The sequence below is a fragment of the Micromonas pusilla genome (genome assembly GCF_000151265.4).
Source record: "Micromonas pusilla CCMP1545 genomic scaffold MICPUCscaffold_18, whole genome shotgun sequence".
In the NCBI taxonomy this organism is placed as follows: Eukaryota; Viridiplantae; Chlorophyta; class Mamiellophyceae; order Mamiellales; family Mamiellaceae; genus Micromonas; species Micromonas pusilla.
In genome coordinates, this window is record NW_003315899.1 from 482,168 (window position 1) to 507,853 (window position 25,686).

At 67.4% G+C, this 25,686-nt stretch overlaps 9 protein-coding genes across 9 annotated transcripts in view; 5 read left to right on the top strand and 4 right to left on the bottom strand.

The window, feature by feature from the left end:
* The window catches only part of MICPUCDRAFT_43718 (uncharacterized protein), a gene marked incomplete at both ends in the record, with an annotated part of 4,648 nt that extends 2,268 nt beyond the window's left edge, over nt 1–2,380 (bottom strand). Inside the window, 2 exons of the mRNA XM_003064818.1 lie at nt 383–812; nt 1,011–2,380. Coding sequence (XP_003064864.1) covers nt 383–812; nt 1,011–2,380 — 1,800 coding nt within the window. The remainder of the gene's footprint in view (nt 1–382; nt 813–1,010) is intronic.
* Nucleotides 2,381–2,559: 179 nt separating this feature from the next.
* Nucleotides 2,560–3,186, top strand: MICPUCDRAFT_43719 (uncharacterized protein; the record flags this gene model as incomplete). The annotated part of the gene is made up of 1 exon (XM_003064708.1): nt 2,560–3,186. The coding sequence occupies one exon, from the start codon at nt 2,560–2,562 to the stop codon at nt 3,184–3,186; it is 627 nt and encodes a 208-aa protein (XP_003064754.1).
* A 773-nt stretch (nt 3,187–3,959) lies between these two features.
* On the top strand, nt 3,960–5,016 carry MICPUCDRAFT_43720 (uncharacterized protein; the record flags this gene model as incomplete). Its single annotated transcript, XM_003064709.1, has 2 exons — nt 3,960–4,716; nt 5,006–5,016. 2 exons carry the CDS (start codon nt 3,960–3,962, stop codon nt 5,014–5,016), a joined length of 768 nt encoding a protein of 255 aa, XP_003064755.1.
* A 259-nt stretch (nt 5,017–5,275) lies between these two features.
* MICPUCDRAFT_54811 (uncharacterized protein) lies at nt 5,276–12,967 on the bottom strand (the record flags this gene model as incomplete). Its single annotated transcript, XM_003064819.1, has 6 exons — nt 5,276–5,758; nt 5,929–7,034; nt 7,177–10,969; nt 11,154–11,600; nt 11,772–12,422; nt 12,758–12,967. The coding sequence occupies 6 exons, from the start codon at nt 12,965–12,967 to the stop codon at nt 5,276–5,278; spliced, it is 6,690 nt and encodes a 2,229-aa protein (XP_003064865.1).
* Nucleotides 12,968–13,427: 460 nt separating this feature from the next.
* MICPUCDRAFT_67868 (uncharacterized protein) lies at nt 13,428–15,209 on the top strand (the record flags this gene model as incomplete). Its single annotated transcript, XM_003064710.1, has 2 exons — nt 13,428–13,804; nt 14,000–15,209. The coding sequence occupies exons 1-2, from the start codon at nt 13,497–13,499 to the stop codon at nt 15,207–15,209; spliced, it is 1,518 nt and encodes a 505-aa protein (XP_003064756.1). The 5' UTR covers nt 13,428–13,496.
* A 375-nt stretch (nt 15,210–15,584) lies between these two features.
* On the bottom strand, nt 15,585–16,385 carry MICPUCDRAFT_23768 (uncharacterized protein; the record flags this gene model as incomplete). Its single annotated transcript, XM_003064820.1, has 1 exon — nt 15,585–16,385. One exon carries the CDS (start codon nt 16,383–16,385, stop codon nt 15,585–15,587), a length of 801 nt encoding a protein of 266 aa, XP_003064866.1.
* A 2,286-nt stretch (nt 16,386–18,671) lies between these two features.
* MICPUCDRAFT_43724 (uncharacterized protein) lies at nt 18,672–20,338 on the top strand (the record flags this gene model as incomplete). Its single annotated transcript, XM_003064711.1, has 2 exons — nt 18,672–18,716; nt 18,872–20,338. The coding sequence occupies 2 exons, from the start codon at nt 18,672–18,674 to the stop codon at nt 20,336–20,338; spliced, it is 1,512 nt and encodes a 503-aa protein (XP_003064757.1).
* A 3,096-nt stretch (nt 20,339–23,434) lies between these two features.
* On the top strand, nt 23,435–24,644 carry MICPUCDRAFT_37198 (uncharacterized protein; the record flags this gene model as incomplete). The annotated part of the gene is made up of 2 exons (XM_003064712.1): nt 23,435–23,871; nt 24,082–24,644. 2 exons carry the CDS (start codon nt 23,435–23,437, stop codon nt 24,419–24,421), a joined length of 777 nt encoding a protein of 258 aa, XP_003064758.1. The 3' UTR covers nt 24,422–24,644.
* A 2-nt stretch (nt 24,645–24,646) lies between these two features.
* On the bottom strand, nt 24,647–25,270 carry MICPUCDRAFT_43726 (uncharacterized protein; the record flags this gene model as incomplete). The annotated part of the gene is made up of 1 exon (XM_003064821.1): nt 24,647–25,270. One exon carries the CDS (start codon nt 25,268–25,270, stop codon nt 24,647–24,649), a length of 624 nt encoding a protein of 207 aa, XP_003064867.1.
* Nucleotides 25,271–25,686: the final 416 nt, after the last annotated feature.

The following is a 25,686-nucleotide window of genomic DNA, read 5'->3' on the forward strand; positions in this document are numbered from 1 at the left end:
TCCGTCGTCGCCGGCAGCGATTCGACGTGCGAGCCGACGACGCGCGCGACGTCCGCGACCGCGGCGTACGTCTCGTGGTCGCGCGCGAGGTGGAGCAGACGACCAGGGCGGCGCGGGAGCGTCGGTAGCGCGCCGCTCGAGGCGGCGGACGCGCCGCCTCGAGCGGCGCGGGCGGAGGACTCAGGGTCGTTCTATACGAGCGATGATATCGGGGTGGAGTTGAAAGGCGTCAGAAGCGGAGTTGAAAGGCGTCGAGGTGTGTCGGGATTGAAACCGAGGGACCCTGGGCGGAGAGAGACGAACGCCGGGAGATAAAGTCCTTAAGGAACGGCGTTCACCACGCGAACGCGGTCGTATGGAGACCAGTGTAAGGAGAACGCACCTCAAGCGCGCCGCGGACTTCGTCGTCCCCCGCGACGGACGAGAAGTCCGCGGACACCGCGAAACACCGCGTGAACGCGCTCGCGACGGACGTCCGAAGCGCGTGCTGCGTCAAGAGCGCTCTGGAGACGCCGTCGGGGCCGAGCGCACGCATCGCGGCGATGAGGCGCCGCGCCGTCGCGCGCGCGGCGGCGGCGGCGTTTCTATTTTCATCCGACCCGCCGCCGCCGCCGCCGCCGCCGCCGCCGCCCGCGCGTCGAACCGCCCTCGGCAGCTCCGCGAACCCGTCTTTGATGACGTCGCGCAGGGTGTCGTGATCGATCTGCCCGCTCGAAGTCAGAGCGTTCAACCCATCCCGCGCGACCGATGAGACGTCCAACCAAGGGTCGCCCGCCAGGGTCAACGTCGCCTCGAGAAGCGGCCGCGTCAATCTGGGGAGCGTCGCGCGGCATCTATACGAGCGAACGTCGGGGTGGAGTTCAAAGGCGTCAGAAGCGGAGTTGAAAGGCGCCGAGGGCGGGGATTGAAAGCGAGGGGTGGGCGGAGAGACGCGCCGGGCAAAGTCCTTAAGGATCGGCGTCCACCACGGCGACGGGGTCGTATGGGAACCAGTGTGAGATAGAACGCACCTGTGCGCGATCGACGACGCCGCGGACGCGACCGCGGCGCGGACGGACGGCTTGTCGTGGCTCACGAGCGACGACAGCGACACGCGCGTCGCGTCGGTGACCCTTTGGGACGTCTCTCTGAGCCACCTCCGCGTGCGTCGCAGCTTCAGCGATCGCCCGTCGCCGCCGGCGGCGCTCGGTCCTTCCTCTTCTTCTGATTCTCCTTCTTCTGATTCTTCCTCTTCGTCGTCGTCGTCGCCGTCGCCGCGCGATCGCGATCGCGATCGCGATCGTTCCCCCCGCGCCGCGAGTTTCCGCAACGCCGCCGCGGTCGACGCCGCCTCCGCCTCCGCGTCGTCGTCGTCGTCCGCGGCTCCTCCCCCTGCTGCCCCCCTCCTCCTCCTCGCCGATACTAATCCACCGCACGCGTCGTCGTTCATCACGATCACCACGACAGCCGCGAGCGCCTCGATCGCAGCCTCCGTCGCGTTCGCGTCCCCGACGACCGCGACGACGCCGCTGCCGTGCCCCGGACGCGACCCCGCGCTCGCGACGAGCGCCCTCGTCAGACCGCTGACGACGCCGGGCAAGAAAAATGCCAACGCGTCGGCGTCGTCGATCGCGGAGACGAGCTCGCCGAGGCAACGCAGCGCGTCCGCGCGGATCGCGCGGCTGCCGAGCGCGCCCTTGGCAGCCTCCGCGCGTTCCGCGTCGAGGAGGCAGGAGACGGCGTACCCGAGCGCGGGAAGCGCGGCGTCCGACGTCAGCGTGCGGAAGGCTTGGCTCCGGCTCCCCGATAGAGGGCGAGGGCTCGACGAGGACGACGACGACGGCGACAGCTCGGGAGCCGTGACCGTCGTCGTCGTCGTCGCCATCGATCGAATCACCGCTCGGAGCGTCTCGATGGACGCGGCCCTCAGGTCCTCCCCACCGGGACCCCGACCGTCCGCGTCGCCCCCGCTCCCGGCCCGCGCGGGCGTCGTCGCCATCGCGGCGACGATGTCGCAGAACACCGTCAGCGCGTGCGCGTCGTCGCCGCACGTCCCCGCGCGCGTCGCGATGGCCCCAATCGATCGGACCGCCTCCTCGAGCGCGCGCGACGACGCCGCGCGCTGCTTCGCCGTCGTCCTCTCTCCCGCCGGCGGTTCGATCCCCGCCGCCGTCGCGTCCGTCGTCGTCGGCGTCGCGTCCGTCGCCGCCGCCGCCGTCGCGGCCATCGCGTCGCACTCCCTCCGCAGCGCGCTCAAGATCGGAGAGAGGACGTGCTCGACGGAGGACGCGAGGACTCCGGACGGCATGAGCGCGATCGCTTCCGTCACCGCGACGAGTTGCGAGGAGACGGCGTCGGACGCGGACGCGGCGGAGGAGGGGAGCGATGCGGCGGTCGCCATGATGACGCGCCTCCGACGCGCGCGACGACGCTCCGACGCCGCCCCGCCGGGCGTCGCTCGTCTGTGGACCGGCGCGGTCCGTCCGAGATGGACAGCTGTCGTCGTCGAGATGATGGCGGGAAAAAAATAAGATACAACACGCCGCTCATTGAGATCCGCGCGTGAAGCGCGCCGCGACGATGCGCGACGACGACGATGGCAACCTCGAATTCGACGCGTGGACAGCTGTCGCAGACGCGTCGTCGTCGTCGTCGTGCGCGTTCCTCGACTTCCTCAAACGCCGCGGCGCCACGGACGTGTTCGCGACGCACGTCCTCGACGGCGGCGCCTTGGACGCGGACGACCGCGGCGTCTTCGCTCGCGTCAGCGCCGCGTGTCGCGACGTCGCGGACGCGTCGCGCCTCCCGCGCGCGGGGAATGACGGCGTGCCGCTCCGCGTGCGCGCGCACGCCAGCTCCGTCGCGCGGATGCGATGGGCGCGATTGAACAGATGCCCGTGGAACGATCGCGTCTGCGACATCATCGCGGACGTCGGCTCGCTGGACGTCATGAGGTTCGCGCGGACGGAGGGGAAGATACCGTGGGGCGTCAAGACCGCGCTGAATCTCGCGCGCGGGAACCACCTCGCCGTGTTCAGGTGGTGCTGCGAGGAGAAGCCCCAAACGCCGGGGCCGGGGGGGAGGACGCTCGACGCGCACGTGGAGAAGGTGGTCGGGCGGAAGAATCATCCGCGCTGGCGGGTGCCGCCAGAAGGCGCGTTCGAGTGTCTTCACACTGGTCCCCATACGACCGCGTTCGCGTGGTGAACGCCGTTTCTTAAGGACTTTATCTCCCGGCGTCTCTCTCCGCCCAGGGTCCCCCGCTTTCAATCCCGACACACCTCGACGCCTTTCAACTCCGCTTCTGACGCCTTTCAACTCCGCGGGCCCCGACGTTCTGTTCGCTCGTATAGAATGGCAAGAGGAGCACCTCGTAGAGTGGGATCGGCACGCGAGCTGCGTCGACGACGCCGAGTTTCGCGCCTGGGACGTCTGCGCCGCCGCCGCGGAGGGCGGGCATCTCGAATTTCTCGAGTACGCGATGCATCGTGTGAATTGGGACCATCACATGTCCGCGTTCGCGGCGAGAGCGGGGCAAGTTCGCGTGCTGCGGTGGTTGCGCGAGCGCGGGTGCCCGTGGGACGAGGACGTGTGTTCGTACGCGGCTCGAGGGAGCTTCGAGACGCTGCAGTGGCTGTGGAACGAAGGGCTCGTGAATATAGGGAACGAGGAGACGTGCGCGCAGGCTGCGCGCGGGGGTTGCCTGGAAACGCTTCAGTGGTGCCGAGAGAAGGGGTTTCCGTGGGATTTCCGCACGCCGACCGCGGTGAGACGCCTCGACGCCTGACGACCGCTTCCATATTACGACCCCGTTATCGTTTGACGCGCGGGAATGCTATCCAATCTGTGACTGACACGTGTATGCATTCAACCAATCGCAGGCGGCGGACGGGGGGCACCTCGAGATTTTGAAGTGGGCGACGGAAAACGGATGCTCGTGGGAGGACACCACGGGAAACGACTACGGAATAGCGTGCCCGATGTTCGCCGCGGCGAAGCGCGGCCACCTGCACGTTCTGAGATGGATTCGAGAGGAGGTATGCGACGACGACGACGTGTGGGACTGGCCGTCCATCTGCGCGGACGCCGCGACGGGCGGTCACTTGCGCGTGCTGAAATTCGCGCGCGAGGAATGCAAAAAGGACGACGACGCGGTGCCCTGGGATTTCTGGACGCCGTTCAAAGCGGCGCAACGCGGACACCAGGAGGTCTTCGAGTGGGTGTGCGAGCAGAGCAAGGGGAGGTTCAACCTCCTCCCGAGCGCGAGGATAGCCGCGCAGTTTGGGCGCGCGGAGATTCTGCGATACATCGTGTCGAAGGCGCCCGGCCGGAATTACTGGAATATGTTGGCGAATGATAACTATGGGCGGGGGTATGGGCGCAAATCCGGCTTCAACGTCGACGTGGGAAGGAAGTGGCATAAGCACGTCATCGCGCTCGCGGTCGCGAACGGTAGGCTCGAGTGCGCGAAGTTCCTGTTGACGCGATACGCTTTTAAACAGAAAGCCGAACTTTGCAAGATGGCCGCCGCGGGCAACGCCCTGCCCGTCCTTCGATGGCTCGTGGAAGAGCAGAACTTCCCGTTCGACGTGCGCTTCTGCGTCGGTTTGCTCATCAGGGACGCGGACAATTGGAACGAGGACACCGTTGGCGCGATCGGCGACGTTGAAGATTTTCGAGCGAAACGCCCGGAGGAGTGGGCCGTCGCGCAGACGCTTTTGGACGTCGCGAACGCGCGTCGGGGACCCGACGAAGACGCTTTGCCATCGCTCGCGAGCATGTACGAAGACAGGGTGAAGAAGGACGTGCGAAAAGGCAAGGCGGACGAAATCAGAGGCTACGCATCGTTCCTCTGCAAGCTCTTTCAACCCGCGAGCCCGAGATTCGTCCACGAGATTCTCGACGATCGCGAGTTCCCCGACGTCGAGGATCGCGCGTGGGACGACGACGAAGGCGAGATTGACGATCTCGACCAGAGGTTCTCTCACACCGACGACGACGACCCTCCTCTTTATGATGGGTATAGGAAAGAAATAAGCATGATTATGGGTTATCATGAAACCGGTGATTTTGATCAATTAATAGAGGCAGCCTTTGAGGCAGCCTTGGGACCTTCACCTGCGATTCTCAATGACGACGGTGACAAATACAAAGGTTCGGAGCTAAGGTCGGACTACGGCTACCATGATACTTCCAGTGATTCTGAAGGGTGATGATCACGATGACGCTACTCGTATTCTCAAATTAACGAACGCCGCGCTCTTCTCGTCTCGCGTCGTCTAAAAGCAAAGCGCGCTCACGCGGTGCCAAACTTTTCCGCGACGTAGTCCATCGCCATCCGCTTCACCTTTTCCACTTTCTCCTTGTTCCCGCGCTTTCGCTCGAAATCCAAAAACTTTTTGAACAAAAACTTCATGCTCTTCGGGGTCAGCTCCAAGTGCGTCGCGCGCTCCAAGAGCCCGCGCGTGCGGTCGTCGTCCCCGCACTTGATCTCCTGGTCCACGTACGTGCTCCAGATGTCCGTCCGCCGCGGATAATTCCGCAAGATGCTCTCGAACATCGTCCGCCCGCGCTCCGGCCGCCCCTCCCGAAATTCGCACAACGCCGTCTGCACCATCAGCTTGACGTGCTTTCGCTTCGGCAGCGCCTGCGTCGCGCGGTCGAGCGCTCGCTTCACGACGTCCGCGTCGACCGCGCCGCCGCCGGTGCCGGTGCCGGGGTTGGCGGCGTCGAGCGACAGGATCGCCGCTCGGACGTGCGCGAGCCACACTTTCGCGCTCTGAGGGTAATTGTCCATACAAAGCGAATGTCGGGGTGGAGTCGAAAGGCGTCAGTTGGCGTTGAAAGGCGTCGAGGGCGGGTATTGAAAGCGAGGGGTGGGCGGAGAGACACGCCGGGAAAAGTCCTTAAGGATCGGCGTTCACCACGCCAACGCGGTCGTATGGGGACCAGTGTGATACTAGAACGCGCCTGAGAAAATTTCTTCACCGCCTCCGCGAGCACCCGCCGCGCGTTCGCGTCGTTCCCGGAGCGCTCGTGCACGCCCGCCAGCGTCAGATGCAACTTCTTCGGGTTCGCCACCTGGCACGCGCGCTTGAACGTCCGCTCGGTCGCCTCCACCGGCGACGGCTTCCCGTGCTTATTCTCGAGGTTCAAGTACGCGATCCAAATATTCATGCGTTCCTCCTCCTCCGACGCCGGGATGGCTTTCAACGCGCGCTCGAGGCACGCGCGCGCGTCGTCGTACGCGCCCACCGAGACGTGGAACGCGACGAACTTTAGCCACGCGTACGACGATCGCGGCGTCTGCATGATGAGCTTTTCGTACTCCGCCGCGGTCTCGGGCGCGCGGTCCGCGGCGTCGCGGAGCGCTTGCTCTTTCCGGTGGAGTTCCATCTCTCGATTGGCTTTTTCTCTCGCCTTTTCGCGCTTCGACTTGGGCTTCTCGTTGTCGTCGGCGGAGGCGGCGGCGGCGGCGGAAGAGGAGGTCTTCTTCGCGTCGTCGGCGTCCCAGTCGAGACCGACGTCGTCGTCGAGGAGTTTCTTCTTCCCGGCGTCGTCGCCGTCCGAGTCGGAGTCTTCGGAGTCTTCGGAGTCTTCGTCCGAGTCTTCGGAGTCTTCGTCCGAGTCTTCGTCGTCCTCGGAGTCCGACGCCGACGCCGCGGCTGCGTCGGGCTCGTCGTCGACGTCCATCTCATCGGACTCGGGCTCCGACGCGTCGTCGTCGTCGTCGTCGTCGTCGTCGGAATCAGACGCGGCGAGCGGGTCTCGCTCGTCGTCGTCCTCTTCCTCCTCCTCCTCCTCCTCCTCCTCCTCCTCCTCGTCGTCGTCGGAGTCGTCTTCCGAATCGTCCCCGCCACCCCAGCCTTCCATCTCCTCCTCGTCGTCGTCGTTCACCATCAGCGGATCCTCCGTCGCGACGTTCTTCTTCCTCCCCCCCGCGCCGGCCCCCGCGTCGTCCACGTCGTCCACGTCCATCTCGTCGTCGCTCGCTGTGAACAGACTCGGCTTCATCCCGAGCGATATGCGGCCGGTGTCAACCTCCACTTTCAAGACTTTGGGTCGTTCCATACGAGCGAACGTCGGGGTGGAGTTCAAAGGCGTCAGATGGATTTGAAAGGCGTCGAGGGCGGGTATTGAAACCGAGGGGTGGGCGGAGAGACACGCCGGGAAAAGTCCTTAAGGATCGGCGTTCACCACGCCAACGCGGTCGTATGGGGACCAGTGTGAGATAGAACGCGCCTTTCACTCGAACGCGTTCGCCCGCGCGGACGTGCGCGTCCAACCCGTCGTCGATCCTCGCGTCCGCGAACGCGCTTATGTGACACAACCCGCTCCTGCCGCCGCAATCGTCCAACGTCACGAACACGCCGTAGGTTTGGACCCTGCGGACGGTGCCCATGAGCACGGCGCCCTCGTCTGGGGCGTCGCCCGTCGGCGGCGCGTTCACGGCGGCGGCGCCGCCGCCGTCGCCGCCGTCCGCGCGGAGGGTAATCTCCACCCGCTCGTTCTCCGCGTCGACGCTCAGCACGGTCCCGGTCACGAGCGCGCCCTTCGGGAACGCCTTGGGTGGGTCGTCCACGAACTCGTTCGAGAGGTTGCACAGCTTCACTCTCGCGTCGACGGTGCGTCCGAGCGCGACGAAGCAGCCGCCCTTGGTGCACTGCTTCACGAACCCGGCGACTTTCGTCCCGGGGGTGAGCTGGTCGCACGTCTCGATCGCGAGTTTATCGTAACGGCCCGTGCGCGCGCGTTTCATATCCGACGCGCGCGTCGACAGGTCGATCTCGCCGTCGTCCTCGTCCACGCGAAGCACGCGGACGTCGACCGCGTCGCCGGGGGCGTATTTTTTCCAAGGCTCCCCTTGGGACTCCGCGGACCCTGGCGCGTCGCTCAGATCCGTGACGTGGACGCGGCCGCGCTGGCGACCGTTCAGCTGCACGAACACGCCGCCGCCGTGCGACAGCACCTTGGTCACGATCCCACCGAGCTTCGCGCCCGCGACGACGTCGCGCTTCTTCGCCGCGCGCAACGTCACGATCGCCTTGCGTCGCGCGACGTCGCCGGCGACCATCGCGACGCCGCCTTCGATCGTCTCGCCGACGGCGAAACGTTCCGTCAACGGCCGTTTCAAAACGCTCGCGCTGTCGCCGGTCTCGACCCTCGGGATCCTGCACGTCACCCCCGGCGCGAGCGAGACGGCGAGCGTGTCGCTCGACACCGCGGCGACGACGGCGGGCGCGATCACGTCGCCCGGGGACGCCGTCGCGAGCAGCGCGGTGCCGGCGACGCCGGCGCCGGCGCCGTCGCCGCCGCCCGCGTCGACAGCCGCGGCGAAGAGCTTCTTCGCGTCCTCGACGCCGCGGCGCGTCGAAAGCTCGAGCATGGACCCGCCCTTATCCCCGGCGGGGCCGAGGACGACGACGTCGACGCCGGCGCCGACCGCGAAGTGCGCGCTCAGCGGCCGCTTCGCGCTCAACGTCTGAGCCACCTCCGTCGCGTGCAGGCGCCCTCTGCTGCCGCTCGGCAAGTCCACGATGACCTGCGTCGTGCCCTGCACCTCTCTGACGACGCCGCGGAGCGTCGTCCCCGGCGGCGTTGTCGCGGTCGCGGGGCGGCCCGGGGGCGTCGCGCCGCCGTCCGCGCGGTCGGTCGTCGCCGTCGCGTCGGCAGCCGTCGCCGCCAGCAAAAGTCGCGACGACTTTGATTTTGAATCGCTCGCGACGACGACGACGTCCACCTCTTCCCCGCGCGTCCACCTCGCGCCGACGTCCTCGTACCCGAACCCGTTCACGCTCCGCGCGGCGCAGTACCCGATCGCGCCGCCGTGCTTCGGGAGCGACAACACGACGTACTCGGGTTTGACGAGTTCGACGACGGCGACCGTCTCGGTGCCTTTTTTGGGCCGCGGCGGCGGGAGGTACGTCGTCGACGCGTCGCCGCCGCCGCCGCCGCGCGTCTTCTTCGACCGCGTCTTCTTCGGCGACGGCCCGGGCTTCATCATCGCAAGCAACCCGGGCCTCGCGCCGACGTCGACGACGCCGTCGCGGCGGCTCACGTCCAAGACGACGCCGTTCACTTTCGTTCCCTCGTCCGGCGGCGGCGCGGCGTCGTCGTCGTCGTCGTCGGCGGCGGCGGGCGTCTGGTGGAACGCCATCAGCGCGACGAGATCGGAGTCGACGTCCGGGACGTCCATCAACACGCCGTACTCCCGGGTCGCGTGCACGACGCACGAGATGGACGACCCGGGCGCGAGCTTCGACGCGGTGAGTTCCGCGGAGAGTAACGCGCCGCCGCCGTCCTCGTCGTCGCCGCCGTCGCCGCCGCCGCCGCCGTCGTCGCCGCCGTCGCCCGCCGCCGCCCTCGCGTCCGCGATCGCGTCCGCGGCGTCCACGTCCGCGAACAACGACGTCACCAGCGCCGCCTCCGCGGTCGTCTCTATCATCGCAGCGTCTTTCCCTCCTTTCCCTCCTTTACCACCCTTACCCCCGCCGAATCCCGTTCCGATCAGCGAGAGGCTCAAACGCGGCGGGTCAACCGTCGCGTCCACCGCGGTGACGCGCGCGCGGACGCTCTGCCCCGGCGCGAAGCACTCCTCCGGGTCCGCGTCACCGCCTCGCGCGCCCGGGACGAGCTGCGACGGCGGCGCGAGCCCGGTGAGGCGCCCGAGGAACCGCACGAACACCCCCGCGTTCTGCGTCGCGCTGGCGACGTACCCGGGGTACGACGCGCCGACGACGACGTCGGCGACGCTCGCCGGAAGCGCGTCGCTCCGCGCCGCCGTCACGAGCGACGTCTTCCGCGACAAAATCGACCGACGCGGCTTCGCCTCGAGCGCGACGAGCGGGCCGATCGCGTCGTCCGGCGCGTACGTCGCGACGAGCGCGGCGCCGGTGACGGGGTGATCGCTCACGTGCGCGGCGGTGATCACGCCGGGGACGCCGCCGGGGAGGGTCACGAGGACGTTCCCGGTGTCGGCGTCGACGCGCTTGACGACGGCGGACTCGATTATCGTCCCGGGCGGCGGCGCGCCGACGTCGTCCAACCGGCCGCCGCCGCCGCCGCCGCCGCCCTCGTCGTCGTGTAAAACAACTCCGTCGCCAGATCCGCCCGGCGCTAACGATAGCTTCAGCTTCCCCGGACCGTTATCCGCGCGAATCACGCGCGCTCGGACGCACTGCCCGACTTGAAACGCCTCCGTCGGCGTCTGCCCCGGGGCGAGGCCCAAATCTTGCGCGCCCGCGAGGCCGCGAAGCGCGCCGTACAGAGACACGAAAACGCCGTACGGCTCGACGCCGGTGACGACGCCGTGCGTCGTCGCCCCGCCCGCGCGCGTCGCGTCCTCCATCGTCGCGATTACGTCCAGATCGCTGTTGAGGATCGTCTTCTTCCGCGTCACCGTGGCTCTGGATCGCGCGACGTCCACGGAGAGCACGCGGAAGTTCAGGCGCGCGCCCGGACAAACCTTGGCGTTCGTCGTGCGCCCCGGGATGTCGCTGACGTGATGCGGCGGCAGCAGCGCCTTGACCCCGGGCGCGAGCTTGATCACCGCGCCGTAGGGTTCGACGGCGACCACCTCGCCCTTCACTTTCATCCCGGGCGTCAGCTCGTCGAGCGAGAGAAACGGCTGCTCGACGACCGTTTTCTTACACGACGCCGTCGCGACGCCGTCGACGACGCGCCGGCCGATCACGCGCGCGCGGACGGTCGCGCCCACCTTGAACTTCTTCTCCAAACGCTCGATGTGATCGTCCGTCGCGTCGGAGATGTGCACGTATCCCAAGCACGCGCCTTTCGGCGGCGAATAAGACTGTTTGCCCATACGACTCTCATCGTCTGTGGGCGCGGCCGCCGCGCCGGACGGCGGAAGCTCGAGCAAGACGCCGACGTTCGCGTCCACGCGTCGAACGATCGCGGCGTCGTACGAGGTCCCAGGTTTCGGCAGGTTCAAGTGCGAGAGGGGATCGCCGCCAGTCTCGGTCGAAGACGGCTGAGGGCCGTTCCATACGAGCGAAAGTCGGGGTGGAGTTGAAAGGCGTCAGATGGAGTTGAAAGGCGTCGATGGCGGGGATTGAAAGCGAGGGGTGGGCGGAGAGATGCGCCGGGCAAAGTCCTTAAGGAACGGCGTTCACCACGCCAACGCGGTCGTATGGGAACCAGTGTATAGAACGCACCTGAACCGATACCGCCTGGGGGGACACGAGGTGCGGTCGGAGCGTGAGCCCGATCCGCTTCGCGTCCGCGTCGACGAATAAGACGCGCGCGCGGCAGCGATCGCCGACTTTGTGCGTCTTCGAAACGTCCGGAGTCGGGCCGTTAAGGTGCTTGCCGTCCGTCCCTTTCCCGTCCCCGAGGTGAAACGCGTCGATCGTCGCGGTGAAGTACGTCATGAAGTTCACGGAGATACCGTCTGACAAAACGGCCCTCACGCGTGCGTTCACGAGCATCCCAGGGAGCAACGACTGCATCGAGGTGTAGTCGCTCTCTCGCGTCACCGCGCTCGACACGCGCTTCGCGTCCGCGGTGCACTGCACGACCCTGGAGTTGGTTACGAGGGCTCTCTTCTTCTCTTTTCCGCCGCCGTCTTCCCCGTTTCCTCCGTCCCCGCCGGGACCCGCGCTCTGTAGGGTCAAAGAGGGTCGATCGTGGGTGGCGGGGTGAAGTGATCGGTCAGTCGAACGTCTTACCGGTCAAACGTTGAAAGGGAAGCGCGGGTGAAGAGTGACGACGGGGAAAGTCCTTAAGGAACGGCGTTCACATCGCGAACGGGGTCGTATGGGAAGCAGTCTCACCGCGTTGATCACGACGTCCAGTATCGCCCCTCTCGCGAGCGACGACGCCATCTCCGCGCGCACGGACTTCCGCGGCAAGAACCCGATCGGCGCGTCGTCGATCCCAAAGTTCAACACGAACCCGTGCGCCTCTACCCCCGTCACGCACGCCGGGACCGCGGCGCCGTCGACGAGCGCGTCTTTCGCGACGCCGTCGCATACCCTCGACAGCCGCGTGGAGAGGTCGATGCGTTTGCCGCCGCTCTTGCCTTTGCCGGAGCGGACGACGACGGCGCGGAGGATCTGGCCGACTTTGAATAAAGCGGCGAGCGGCTCGGCGTTCGTCAGCGCTTCGTCGTCGTCGTCGGAGTCTGACTCGTCGGACTCTGACTCTGACTCTGACTCGGACTCGGAGGAATCGGCGGTCTTCTTCTTCATCTTCGTCATCTTCGTCGTCTTCTTCTTCTTCTTCGCGGCGACGAACGCGTCGGAGGCCTCCGCGCGCGTGACGCTCCCTCGCAGACCGTTCGGCAGCGATAACGACATCCCCGCGTCGTTCACGTCGACGACGACGCCCATCAGCTTCGTCCCGACCCTGAGCGTCTTGTGACGCAGGAGCTCGACGAACGTGCGCTCGCCCGCGATGGACTTCGCGACGCCGTAGGAGAACGCCTGCGTGATCGGTGGACGGGTGGGAGGAGGAGAGGAGGGAGGGAGGGAGGGGGGATCAGGGCGACGGTCGGGTCGGATGCTAGTATCACACTGGTCCCCATACGACCGCGTCGGCGATGTGAACGCCGATCCTTAAGGACTCCTCCTCCGCTCGGGTCGGATGGATGGACGGCTGGATTTCGATTTCATTCAGAGGACGACGCAAAAAGGCGGCGACGCGCCGACGGCGCGCGACGACGACGGGTCGAGACGCGCGCGCGTCGGGGATCGAAAATTGCGCTGCGCGCGATCGTCGTCGCGGGTGCGACGGCGCGAGCGTCGTCGCGAGGACGCACCGCGTCGTCGTCGTCGCCGCCGGACGTCCGCCCTCGCTTGCGTGCTCCGCCGCCGCCGCGCGACGCCGCGCGCGGCGCTCTCCGCGAGCCGCCATCGTCGTTCCCTCCTCCGCCGCGAGACGCGACGTCGCCGCCGCCGCCGCCGCCGCCGCCGCCGCGAGGGAACGACGCCTCCGCGTCGTCGTCGTCTCTCCCGCGCTTCGCCCCCATGCCGCCGGACTCGCTCGCTCGAACGAACGAACGCCGGCGCGCGCGGCGGAGTCGGCGCGAGTGGAATCTGACGGCGTCGCGGCAGTGGGACGGGCGTGTCTTTTGACTTGTTTTCCGTCGTTCAAAGCAAACGTTTTTCACCCACCGCTCAGTTTCAACATTTGATCGCGTGGGTCCCTTTCAACTGATGAATCACGTTATGCGGCACCGTACGTATCGTAGCCCTATGCGGCTGTAGTGACTCAGCTTGGACGATTGTCGTACACACGTCGAAAGGTCAACTCATCGCGGCCCTCTCGGTCAAATATCACCTCAACATTTGACCTTTTAGTCTGGAAAAAGTTGCAGTTGGTTTTGTTCGGTGCGTGCCACACGTGAAGAGGGGCCGTGAAGATGCTGCGAAGATGTAGGCAAGGAGGGTCGCCGCTTCCTCGCGCGCCACACCCGTCGTGCGCAGCTCCGAGCGCGCGCGCGCGTCGTCGTCGTGTTCGCGTGGACGCCTCCGCGCGTTCGTGAGTGATCGCCGATCATGTCGAGCTCCGGGGACGTGCCGATCTCGCACCTCCACCTCAACGGCGCGGCGACCGCGGGGGGCGAATCGCGTTCGCACGATAAAGGTGGGGGAGGCGGACGAGGTACCGTCGCCGACGCGGAGGGCGATCGCGGCGGTTCCGACGCGATCGGCGCGTCCGCGCAGACCGCGGCGGGAGCGAAGCGCAAGGCGGGCGCGCTCGTCGTCGGAACCGGCGACCGCAGAAGCGGCGTCGGGGCCGGCGCGTCCAGCAACGCCGGTCCGGGAAGGAACGCGCGGAGAAAGATCGGCAAGTCCGGCTTCAGGCGCGTTCTATACACCTGTCCCCATACGACCCCGTTGGCGAGGTGGACGCCGATCATTAAGGACTTTTGCCGGCGCATCTCTCCGCCTAGGGTCCCTCGCTTTCAATCCCGACACACCTCGACGCCTTTCAACTCCGCTTCTGACGCCTTTGAACTCCACCCCGACGTCGCTTCGTATGGAACGACCCTCATCAGAGGCGTCGCGTTCCACGGCGTGAGCAAAAAGTTCCGCGCGCGGATCACGTCCAACACCGGCGACGGGCGACAGAGAGCGTTGGGGTACTACGAGACCGCGGAGCTCGCGGCGAGGGCGTACGACGTCGCCGCGCGGGAGCTCGGGGTCAGCGCGGATCTGCTAAACTTCCCCACGGATGCGGAGACGGCGGAAGGCGTCGGAAACGGAGGAGCCGACGCGTCCGCGCCGCCGCCCGCCGACCCCCCGCCGCCGCGCAAGGGCGCGGGCGCGGGACGGCCGACGAAGAGAGAGGGCGTCGCGTCGCTCGAGCTCGCGATCGTGGGACCGAACGGCGAGAGCGAAGCGGCGCTCGTCGCCGCCGCCGTCGGCGACGGCGGCGGCGACGGAGGCGCCGCCGTCGTCGCGGTCAAAGAGGGGAAGGCGACGGCGACCGGGATCAAGGGCGTGCGCCTCAAGGGCAAGGGGTCGTACGAAGCGCGGATTAAGGTCCGCGGGAATGATAAACGCATGCAGCTGGGACGTTTCCCCGACGCGCGGTCGGCGATGCGGGCGTACGACGCCGCCGCGAGACGGGCGGGGTACTGCGTGAACCGCGTGGAGGCGACGGGCGATCTGATCGATACCCAAAGCTTAGCCGCGATCGGCGTCGCGTGCGACGTCCTCAAGGGCGTGAAGGAGTTGACGCACGAGGAGGCGGCGAAGCTCGCGATCGGGGAGCTGCCGGCGGTCCCGGGCGGCGTCGAAGTCGTCGCGACGAACTCGGCGGCGATCGCGGGGGGCGCCGGGGGGGGAAAAAAATACGCGACGTTCGTGCGCGTCAAGCCGGGAATTCACGAGTACCTCGGGACGTTCGATACCCTGGAGGAGTCGGCGAAGAAGCTGAAGGCGTCCAGGCCGTCGATACGGGGTTTAGGGAAGGAGTGGGCCAAGATCGCGGGCGGCGCGGCGGGGGCAAAAGAAAAGGGGGGGGGGAAGGGCACCGGGACGGGCGGCGGCGGCGACGACGCGAGCGGCGGCGGGGGATCGAAAAAGCCGGGAAAGAAGCGGACGCTCGGCGCGAAGCACGGCATCATCGCGGAGGACGACGGCGTGGGCGACGCGGATCACCGCGCGAGGTTGGTCGCCGCGGAGGAGGCGGGGAGGTTCGGGCTGGGTGGCTACGTCGCGGCGGTGGCGGACGCGGACCTCGGGACGCCGAGACACGCGTGAGGTACTACACTGGTCCCCTTACGACCGCGTTCGCGTTGTGAACTTCATTCCTTAAGGACTTTAGGAGACACGCAGGAGACGCGACGCCGACGACGACGACGACGCCGCCGCCGCCGCCGGAAGACGAAAGAAGACGAACGAACGAACGCGAACACAAAAACGCGATATAAAACGAGATCATCGTGCGCGACGGCCGACGACCGATCGACAGACGATGAATCGTACACGTACTATCATTTTGTAACGAACGTGACTAACTTTTCACCACTCGACGAACTCGAACGCGGTCTTTTATTCAGTCGACATCACAGACGAGTCGTCGGTCGTCGCGCCGCTCCGCGAACGACGCGACGCCGCGCCGCATACTACATCTACCTACGCGAGCTGCTTCGTCCAGTCCACCGGATCCCACGCGTCCAGAAACGCGTCCATCTCGCGCTTCAACGCCGGCGGCGCCAGCGGCCGTCGCTTCGCTCGGCTGACATTCTCCGGTAGATCCAACAGGCCGACGAGAACGTCCCTCGGCAAATCCACGCGCCACCTGCTCTCGTCGTCGATCACGTGCACGTACCCGCCGCGCATGCCGAACTCGACGTGGAAGTACGGAAAGTTTGGCGGTATCGCGCCGCGTAATCCCCGCGGCGGCGCGGTCGAGATGCACTTTTTCGCGTCGTGCACGCTCCACTCGCTCTCCGCCTCGTCTATCGCCTTCTTGAAGTACATCGACGCGTCGTCGACGCGCGCGTCCGGTATCGGGACGCACTCGATGAAAGCGTGCGAGCTCGCGGCGGCGCCGACGACGCCGGAACCGCCGAGCCGCGTCACGGTCTCGTAAAAGACGCACCCTTTCCCTTGACTCGCGAACATTCGAACGAGGCACTTTTTAAAGTTTCGCATCTCTTCGAAGACGTCTTCGTCGCACGCGCGAGAGCTCGGGACGTGGCCGATCGGCGCGATGACGCAGTGTCCGGGGACGAGCCGCCCGCTCATCGGTAACATCAGGTACGCGAGGTTACCGTACGCGACGTGCAGGTGCTTCGGGCGGTCCGGAGCTTCCAAGCAGTACTGGCACTTCGACAGCCGTTTTTGCGAAATTTGGTACTCGCGCACCGCGCGCTCCTTGGCGCGACGCTGCCGCTCCGCGTCGGACTTTTTCGAATCCCGGCTCTCGTACATCTCCAACCCCGCGTCGTTGTCGTACTCGTCGTCCACCGCGTTATCGCGCTCGCGCTCGGTGCCCAGCGCTTTATACCGCGCGCCCTTGCGCGTGATGTTTCGCGCGAGGTTTTCGTCGTAGCTCTCGCCGGCGCCGTGACGCTCCGCGGCGACGAGGTCCGCGAGGCTCTTGGCGTCGTCGTCCGCGTAGTACCTCGCCTTTCGCCCGTCGCCGCCGGCTTCGGACGTGTCGTACCGCTGCGTCGTCTTCGACGGCTTCCGAACCGCGCCCTCCGCGGCGTGGACGCCGCCGGCGAGCGTCGTCGCGCGACCGAACGCGCCGGGCGCGGCTCTTCCGTCGGCGGTGACGAGCGGGAGAGACTCCTCCGTCGCGTTCGCGTTCGTCTCGTTCGTCTCGTTCGCCGTCGCCGCGTTCGCCGGTTTCTTCCCCATGAGCCGCGCGCGCAACGCCGCCGCCGCGGACGTGTTCGCGGTCGTCGGCGCGCGACCCGCGTTGTCGCGCGCGGCGTCGCGGGCTTCTCTCGAGGGCGGCGCGACGCGTCGCGGCGGCGGCGGCGGCGGCGGCGGCCGTTCCCGTTCCCGTTCCGTCGCCGCGGGCGGGGCGCCTCGGACGTCGTCCTCGTCGTCCTCGGACACGATCTCGTTGAGATACGTCCCTCCGCCGCCGCCGTCGTCGCCGCCGCCGCTCGGTCCAGCGCGCCCGCCGCCCGAGGGCTGTCCCCACCCCTCCGTCGCCTCGCCGGGGGTCCACCCGAACGCTTTCGGCTTCGCGGGTCGCGACGCCGGTTCGATCCCCGCCGCCTCCGCCGCTTTCTTCGCCGCGCTCTCGAAGAACGACCCGTCGGACTGAAACGTGTTCGCCGCCATGGACGCGGTCGCGAGCAGCCTCTTATCCTCCTCGCGCAGCCCCCTGTCTTTTTTGTCGTTTCCGCCGCCGATTCTTCCGATTCTTCCGATTCTTGTCGTCCCCGCGTCGCTCGGCGCTCGCATCCGTCCGCGCCCGCCCGCGCCGGAGCCAATCTCGGTCAAGTAAGACGAGCTCCTCCCCGCGCCGGCGTTACCGGCTTTATCCGCGTCGTCGTAACCCCCACCGCGCGGCCGTTTCATCGTTCCCGCACCCGCGCCCGCGCCCGCGCCGCCGTCCGGGCAATCTCGCGCGAAATGCCCCGCCGCGCCGCACTTAAAACACGCGTCATCCCTCGCGCCTCCTCCGCCGCCTCTCTCTCTCTTCGCGTGCACGTGCGCCCTGTCGTGCGCGACGCCTTTATTACCCTTCCCGATGCTCTCCACGAGCGCGCCGACGCTCCCCCACCGGTCGCCGACGACGTCGTGCAGCGAACGGCCCTGTCAGGGTCATTCCATACAAAGCGATGTCGGGGTGGAGTTCAAAGGCGTCAGTTGGAGTTGAAAGGCGTCGATGGCGGGGATTGAAAGCGAGGGATGGGCGGAGAGAGACGACGGCAAAAGTCCTTAAGGATCGGCGTTCACCACGCCGACGCGGTCGTATGGGAACCAGTGTATAGAACGCACCTCCTCCTCCGCGCGTTCTTTCGCGCGGCGAAGCGCCTTCAATCGCCACGACGCGCCTCCGTCGCCGACGCCGCCGGATTGCCCCGCGCCGAGCAGCGCGTTCTTTCCTCGCGCATCGGCGTCGTCGGGCTTGACGCCGTCGCCGCCGTCCTTCCAGAACGGGTTGAGCTCTCGCTCGGACGCGACGACGCGCTGGCGCTCCGCCTCCGCCTCGCGCGCGATCTGCGCGCTGCTCCGTGGATCTCGAGCCTTGGACGCGCCCGTCGCCGCGGCCATCCAGTCGTCCGGGTTGCCATGGTCCGCGGCGGGCGCGTCCAAGGCGGCGGGCGCGGCGGCGTCGCGAGGCGCGGCGTTTGGGCCGTCGTCGTCGTCGTCGCCGTCGTCTGACGACGCGGAGTCATCGCGCGCGCCGCCTCCGCCTCCGCCTGCATCGCGCTTCGCCCTCTTGCGCTCCCTCTTGCGCTCCTTCTTGCGCTCCTTCTTCTCCCTCTTGAGATCCTTCTTCACGTCCTCCTTCGCGACGATGCGCACGCCGGACAGGAGGCCGGACATCGCGGCGTCGTCACCGGGAGCGCGCCCGCGCTGCGCCGGCGATGAATGAATGAACGCGATGAATGAATTCTCGTGCCGTCCGCGTCCGATCGTCCTCGACGTCTGGTCGCGTCGACGGGATCTGACAGTGGTGTCGAACGACGATCGCGGGCACACGCGCGAGCGCCGCGACACGACGTCCCCCCTCCGCGCGCGAGAAGGACGATGTCCGGGGACCAGGAGCAGACCGAGGACGAGCTCCTGCAGATGGTGCGCGCGCGAGACCCCGACCCGACCGACCCGCGCGCGCCCGCGTTCGCGCGGCGCGTCGCTTCGTTCGCGTCGACCGACGATGGCGATGGTATTGTTACGACGCGACGCGACGCGCGAGATCTTACGCGCGATCCCCCTTCTCCCCTCTCCAGGCGATAGCGATGTCGCTGCAGGAAGCGGCCGCGGCGGCGGCCGCCGCGGAAGGCGGCGACGGCGCGTCCTCCCCCGCCCTTGGGGCCGAGGACGTCACGACGAAGCGGCGCCGCGTCGCGGACGACGACGCGCCCGGAGGAGACGACGCGGCGACGACGGCGATGGATCTCGACGAGGAGACGGCCAGGGCGATCGAGCTGTCGATGCTCGAGCGACAGCCCGGGGAGGACGACGCGGGCGCGGCGGGCGCGACGGCCGGAGAGGGCGGCGGCGGCGCGGACGCGGAAGCGGCGGGGGGGGCGGCGACGAACCCGTTCGCGGCGCTGTTCGCGCCCGCGCCCGCGTCCGCGCCCGCGTCCGCACCCGCGTCCGCGCCCGCGTCCGCACCCGCGTCCGCGACGACGACGCCTCAATCTGGGCACCCCGACCCTCCTCCTCCTCCTCAGCCGGTCATCAGCGCCGCGGCGTTGGCGGCGGCGTTCGGAGGCGCCGCCGCCGCGGCCGCGTCCGCGTCCGCGGCGGCGCCATCCCAACCGACGACGCGACGACCTCGCGCGGCCGCCGCGCGCGGCGGGAAGAAGAGAGCGTCCGCGGTGGCGGCGCCGCCGCCGCCGTCGGCGGAGGCGCGCGCCGCGTTGGACGAATGGTGGCGCCGCGACGGCGAAGAAGGCGACGGCGACGCGGCGGTCGCGGTACCCGACGCGTCCACGGCGTGCGAGGTGCTCTCGCGTGTGATGCGCGCGCCGGTCGTCGCCCCGGGCGTCGAGTCGTCGTCGTCGTCGTCGTCGTCGTCGTTTTCCGGAGCGCCGATACAGATCTCGTTCTCGCAGCGCGAGGGCGGCGTCCGCGTCGCGCGGAAGATGGTCGACGCGTTGACGCGCACGCGGTTCTCGCCCTCGCGTCTCTCGTCCCCCCTCGGGGGTTCGGTTTCGAAGGCGTCGAGCAGCGCGTGCGAAGTCATCGGCGCGTGTCATCACGGCGCGTGCGTCGAGGCGGCGGCGGCGGCGGCGGCGGCGGCGGCGTCAGACGCCGCGGTAACTGCTGATACCGCGGCTTTACCGACCACCACGATGCTGCCACTCCTGACGTCGCTTCGAAAATCGATCGCGAAGCACCTCCTGACGCTCCTCGAGGACGACGGCGACGACTTGTACTTCGAAGGCGGGCGCAGCCGGCGGGAGTTCGCCGACGCGTGCGCGCGCGGGTTCGTCGCGCCCGCGTTGATCGAAGACGTCCTCGATCAAATCGACACCCCGGCGCGATCGAGCGCGTGGGAGGACACGATGAGACAGGCGTTCAAAGGGATGGGCGACGCGGCGCTGGACGACGTGGACGCGTCCGAGAGCGCCGCGCGGGCGATCGACGCGCTCACGAGATCCCCGCGGTGCGCGCGGGCCGTCTCGAAAGGTGCGGTGCCCGACTGCGTCCCATACGACCCCGTTCGCGAGGTGGACGCCGATCCTTAAGGATTTTTCCAGGCCTGTCTCTCCGCCCACCCCTCGGTTTCAATCCTCGACTGACCGACGCGTCGTTCACCCCGTTCACCCCGCCCGCCCCGGCTTCGCCTTCTTCGCTTCCCCTTTCAAAAATTAATTCAGTTTTACGCGCCGAGTTGGACGCGAACGACGTCACCATCTTGCGCGACGTCCCCGGCGCCGACGGCGTCGTTCGAGGCACGCTCGGAGCGAAGGCCGTCGCGACGTGCGCGCTGCTCGGGCCGGCGATGGGTCGCGGCGTGCTCGCGACGCTTCTCGACGGCCGAAGTTCCAAGCTGGTCAACGCTAGGCGCGTTCTACCTTCACTGGTCACCATACGACCCCGTTCGCGTGGTGAACGCCGTTCCTTAAGGACCAGACTTTGCCCGGCGCATCTCTCCGCCCACCCCTCGCTTTCAATCCCGACACACCTCGACGCCTTTCAACTCCGCTTCTGACGCCTTTCAACTCCACCCCCACATTCGCTCGTATGGGCAACGACCCTCAGAGACGCGCCATCGCTGTGGACGACGCTTCCGAGGTACCCGAAATGTCCCCCCGGGGATCGAGAGAAGCTCGGGTGGATCACGCAGCGCGGCGCGAAGACGACGCGCGACGCCGCGCACGGCGCGTTGCTCCGCGTCGTGAAGCAGAAAGGGCCGCACATGGAGACGGTGTTGGCGTGGATGTCCGCGGCGGCGATCGAAGCGGGGGAGTATAAAAAGAGGAAAGAAGATAACGCGACGCATCGCGGCGGCGCGTTCGCGGATTCGCGCGCGTGCGACGACGACTGGCTCGTGGGGCTCGCCGCGATCGCGCTTCGGTTCGCGCGGCCGGTCGCGGACGGCGCGGACCGGCTCATCGGCGCGCGGTTGATGGACGTGAGCCCGCTGCGAAAGAACTGGCGGTTCGATTGGCGCGACGCGGCGCCGTCGCTGACGAGGAAACCGAGAGGGGACGACGACGACGACGACGAAGGAGCTTTCGGCGAAGAAGGAAAAGGAAAAGGCGTAAGCGGCGAGGGCGCGTCATCCTCGGTGTCGTTCGTCGCGGAGACCTTCTTCGTCGCGCACGCGGCGTTCCAGTCCGCGCTTCTTCCCGTCGTTCGGAGGTTCGAAGAAGCGAGCGGCGTCCTCCGCGATCGCGCCGTCGGCAAGGCGACGCAGCACGGCGGGAACGCCGACGCCGCTTCATCCGCCGCGTCAGGACCCCTTGACGTCTCCGCCGTCGTCGCCGCGGACGTCGACCTCAACGCGCACGGCGACTGCGGCGTCGCGGCGCTGCTAGACCCCGACCTCGCCGGGGACGCGTGCCGCTTCGCGCTGCTCACGTGCGTGTGGCTCGAGCGGCTGGCGTCGCTCGCGCCCGCGGAGGCTGAAGCCGCCTTCGACGTCGTCCCGGAGACGTTCCTCACCGCGACGTGCGACTGGGTCTGTTTCGTGCTGCGGCACGGCAAGGCGGAGCTGCTTCTGGACGGAGGCGGAAGCGCGGGCGACCCCACGAGCCCTGTTGGCGGGGTAGTAACGAAGACTACGCCGACGTCGCCGACGACCCCGAATTCGTCGTCGTCGTCGTCGTCGTCGCTGACGGTGTCCGCGCTCGCTCGGTGCGCGGTGTCGCTTCTCTCCAAACCGCACCTCGTGACGCACCCGACGACGCGCGCGTCGCTCGTCGATATGCTGCAGCACATCATCATAGGCGAGGGCGGGCGCGTCGCGTCCGCGTCCACGCTCGGCGTCCGCGGCAGCGCGACGCACGAGCTCTTAGGTGCGTTCTATACAAACGTGTTTCACCCAACGCTCGGTTTCAACACTTGATCGCGTCCCCTCTTATGATAACTGACCGGTGAACTATTTTTGTATGGAATCGCCCTTAGTCTCGAGCGTGCTGGGATCCGCGGAGACGCGCGCGTCGTTGTGCCCGGCATTGATACGCGCGTACGTCGCCATGGACGCCGTAGAGGGTCTGGACGTCGACCGCGACCGGTTCGATAAGTTTCACACGCGCGACGTCATCGCGCGGTTGATCGGCGAGCTGTGGCGGATCGACGCGTGCGTCGACTCGGTCGCGAAGCTCGGGAGAGAGGAAGAAGAAGCGCGCGACGGCGACGGCGGTGCAGGCGGAACAGGCGGCCCCGGTCTCTTCGAGGAGTTCGCGTCGTGCATGCTCGGCGATCTCATGTACGTCCTCCAGGACTCGTTAGATCGCCTGGGGAGCGTGAGCGACATGCAAAAGACGCGGTACGGCGGCGACCACGGCCGAAGCGAGGCGGACGGCGCGCCGACTGATGACCTGTGGGCGTCGCTGCCGGCGAGAGAGCGAGAAGAGCGCGAACGATTTCTCGCGTCGCAAGAGCGCACCGCGCGCGGGTTCCTTCGACACGCGACGCAGACGCTCGCGCTGTTGAACCTCATGGGCGGCAGCGCGGACGTCGCGCCCGCGTTCGTGAGCAACGCGGCGGTCGCGGGGAAGGCTGCGTACGCGGTGGTGCACTTTCTGGAGGTGTTGCTCGGCGAGAAGGGCGCCGCCGGGTTGGTCGTGCGGGATCCGAAAAAGTACGGCTTTCATCCGAAGAAATTAATACTCGCCATCGTCGAGTTCACCGCGCGCCTGCACGGCGTCGCGGGGTCGAGAGGGACCAGTGTTGGAGGGTTTGTGGGCGCGCTCGCGAGGGAGGACGACTACGACGCGAGGACGCTGGAGAAGGCGCGCGAGCTGTTGGTCCGCAAGACGTTCGGCGCGGCGGTGTTGCCGCCGACGCTGCGGATGGTGATCGACGGCGTCGCGGCGATTCGCGGCGGCGGTCGTTTTGGCGGACACGATGTCGGACACGTCGGACATTCTCCCATCACGGCGCCCGACGGCATCGGCACGTCGTCGAAACCTTCCGGAGTGTCCTCTCCTTCTTCTTCTTCTTCTTCGCGCGGATTCAACGCGGAAGAAGCGGCGGCGCTCGTGGCCGCGCTCGGCCCGGAGCCCCCCGACGACGAAGTCTCGAGGGCGTACAAATCGGAAGAGACGCTGCCGTCGTTCGCGGAGAGCGACGGCGGCGCGCCCATGTCTGACTTTTTCACGCCGTACCTCAAAATGTCATCAGACACGTCGTCAGACAATGGCGGTTCGAAGAAGAAACAGAAGCGCCTCGCGCGCGAGGTCGCGTCGCTGTCCGAGCCCGGCGCGCTGCCGCGAGAGCTCACCGGGTCCATCTTCGTTCGACACGACGTCGACCGCCTCGACCGCATGCGCGCCGTCGTCGTCGGCGCCGACGGCACGCCGTACGACGGCGGATGCTTCGTCTTTGACGTCTACTTCCCGGCGAACTACCCCGCGGTCGCGCCTCTGGTGAACCTCGACACGACCGGCGGCGGTCGCGCGCGGTTCAACCCGAACCTGTACGCGGACGGGAAGGTGTGCCTGTCGCTGTTGGGGACGTGGCACGGCGGCTCCGCGGAGGAAAAGTGGGACCCGGAGCGGTCGTCGCTGTCGCAAGTGTTGGTCAGGCGCGTTCGAGCATCACACTATTGGTCCTCGTACCGTTCGCGCGGCGCGCGCCTTTCCTCGAGGACTGACAAATATTCTTCCCGGCGTACAGTATCTCTCCGCCCACACCCATCCCGGTTTCAACGCACGCCCGATCTCGACGCCTTTCAACTCCACCCCTGACGCGCCTTTCGACTCCACCCCGACGTCGCCTCGACCCTCGGACCCTCGACGTACTGTACCCCCCTCATCAGCGTGCAAGGGCTGATCATGTGCGAGGACCCGATGTATAACGAGCCCGGGTTCGACGGGATCCGAGGGACGCCGGAGGGCGTGAATAAGAGCAAGGAGTACGACGAGGACGTGCGGCTGAACACGGCGAGGCACGCGATGGTCGCGCACTTGCGGCGACCCAGACGCGGAGTGAACGACGCGATTCGGACGCACTTCCGGCTGCGGCGGTGGCGGACGATGCGCACGGTGCTGCGATGGTGCGAGGAAGCGAGCGACGAGACGCGGAGGGCGCGGCTGTGGGACGCCGCGAAGGAGCTCGGGGGGTTGCTCGCGGCGCTGAAGGACGAGCGAGACGAATGACGACGACGACATTCGAGGAGTGATGACTACGACGCTACTAGTAGCGCGATGCGTTCATTGCAACCGACACGATGATTTACGGAACGGAACGGAACGACTCTCATCTCATTCATCCGTGATGATTCGATGATTCGTCGCTTCTGTACACTGGTCCCCATACGATCGCGTTCGCGTGGTGAACGCCGATCCTTAAGGACTTTGCCCGGCGTTTCTCGCCGCTCTCATCTATCGTCGCCTCCTCTCCATCCCCGGCACCCCCCCCAGCACCCCCCCCGACTCCCTCACCACCTTCTCCGCCTTCTCCTGCTTCGCCTCGTAAAACCCCGGGATCGCCGGCGTCAGCGACGGGCGCGTGCGCTTCATCGAAAACGACGAGTAGTCCGGCGCGGCGGCGGCGTCGCGGATGAATCCCTCCGGCAGCGATTTGATCGCGACGAGCTTGTGCCGGATCTTCCCCGCGATGTCCTTCTGCCACGCGCGGTGCTGCGCCATCTTCATTTTACTGTACTCCTTCGCCCTCGCCTCGTACTCCTCCAGCTGCTCCGCGGTGAGCGTTTCTTTCTCGATCTCCGCGGGCGCGTACGATCGCATGAAGAGGTCGAAGTGTTTATCGACGGTGGCTTTCATCGCCGGGTTCGCGACCGCGCCGGCCATGCCGCTCCTCCCTTTCGAGCTCCCTTGGCTCCCTCCTTTCGAGCTCGACTGCTTCTTCGTCTTTTTCCCGCGCGCGTGGATCAGCAGAGCGTTCGCGTTCTTTTCCCCCCAGATCGCATTCGCGGGGAGGCGCGCGGACGGCGGCGCGACGACGCGCGGCAGCAGCTCGAGGAGCGATCGAAGACGCGATCGCATGATGGTTTTTTAACTATTCCGCGCGTCTCCGTATCGATTCGACGCGCGACGCCCTTCTCCTCCTCCTCGTCTCTCTCTCCGCGCCGCCCGCCGACGCGACGCGACGCGACGCGCCTCGCTCGACGCGCGTCCGACGACGACTCTCGAGCGCGGTGTCGCTCGCGTGTCGCGCTCGCGGCGACGACGTGTGGGTTTGGTGGGTGGGGCGCCGCAGCCCTAAAAACGAAGGAAGGCGCGCGAGTCAGGATAAAAGGACGTTTTTCACTCACCCGTAGTCTCAATACTTGATCGCGTTCCCTTTCAACTGTCCGATGAACGCATCTCACAGCATGCTCACGGAGTGGACCTCTCTGTGTTCGTGAGCTCCGAGGGAGGGACGGGCGAGACCTCGCCGCGCGCCGCCCGCCGCCCCCCAA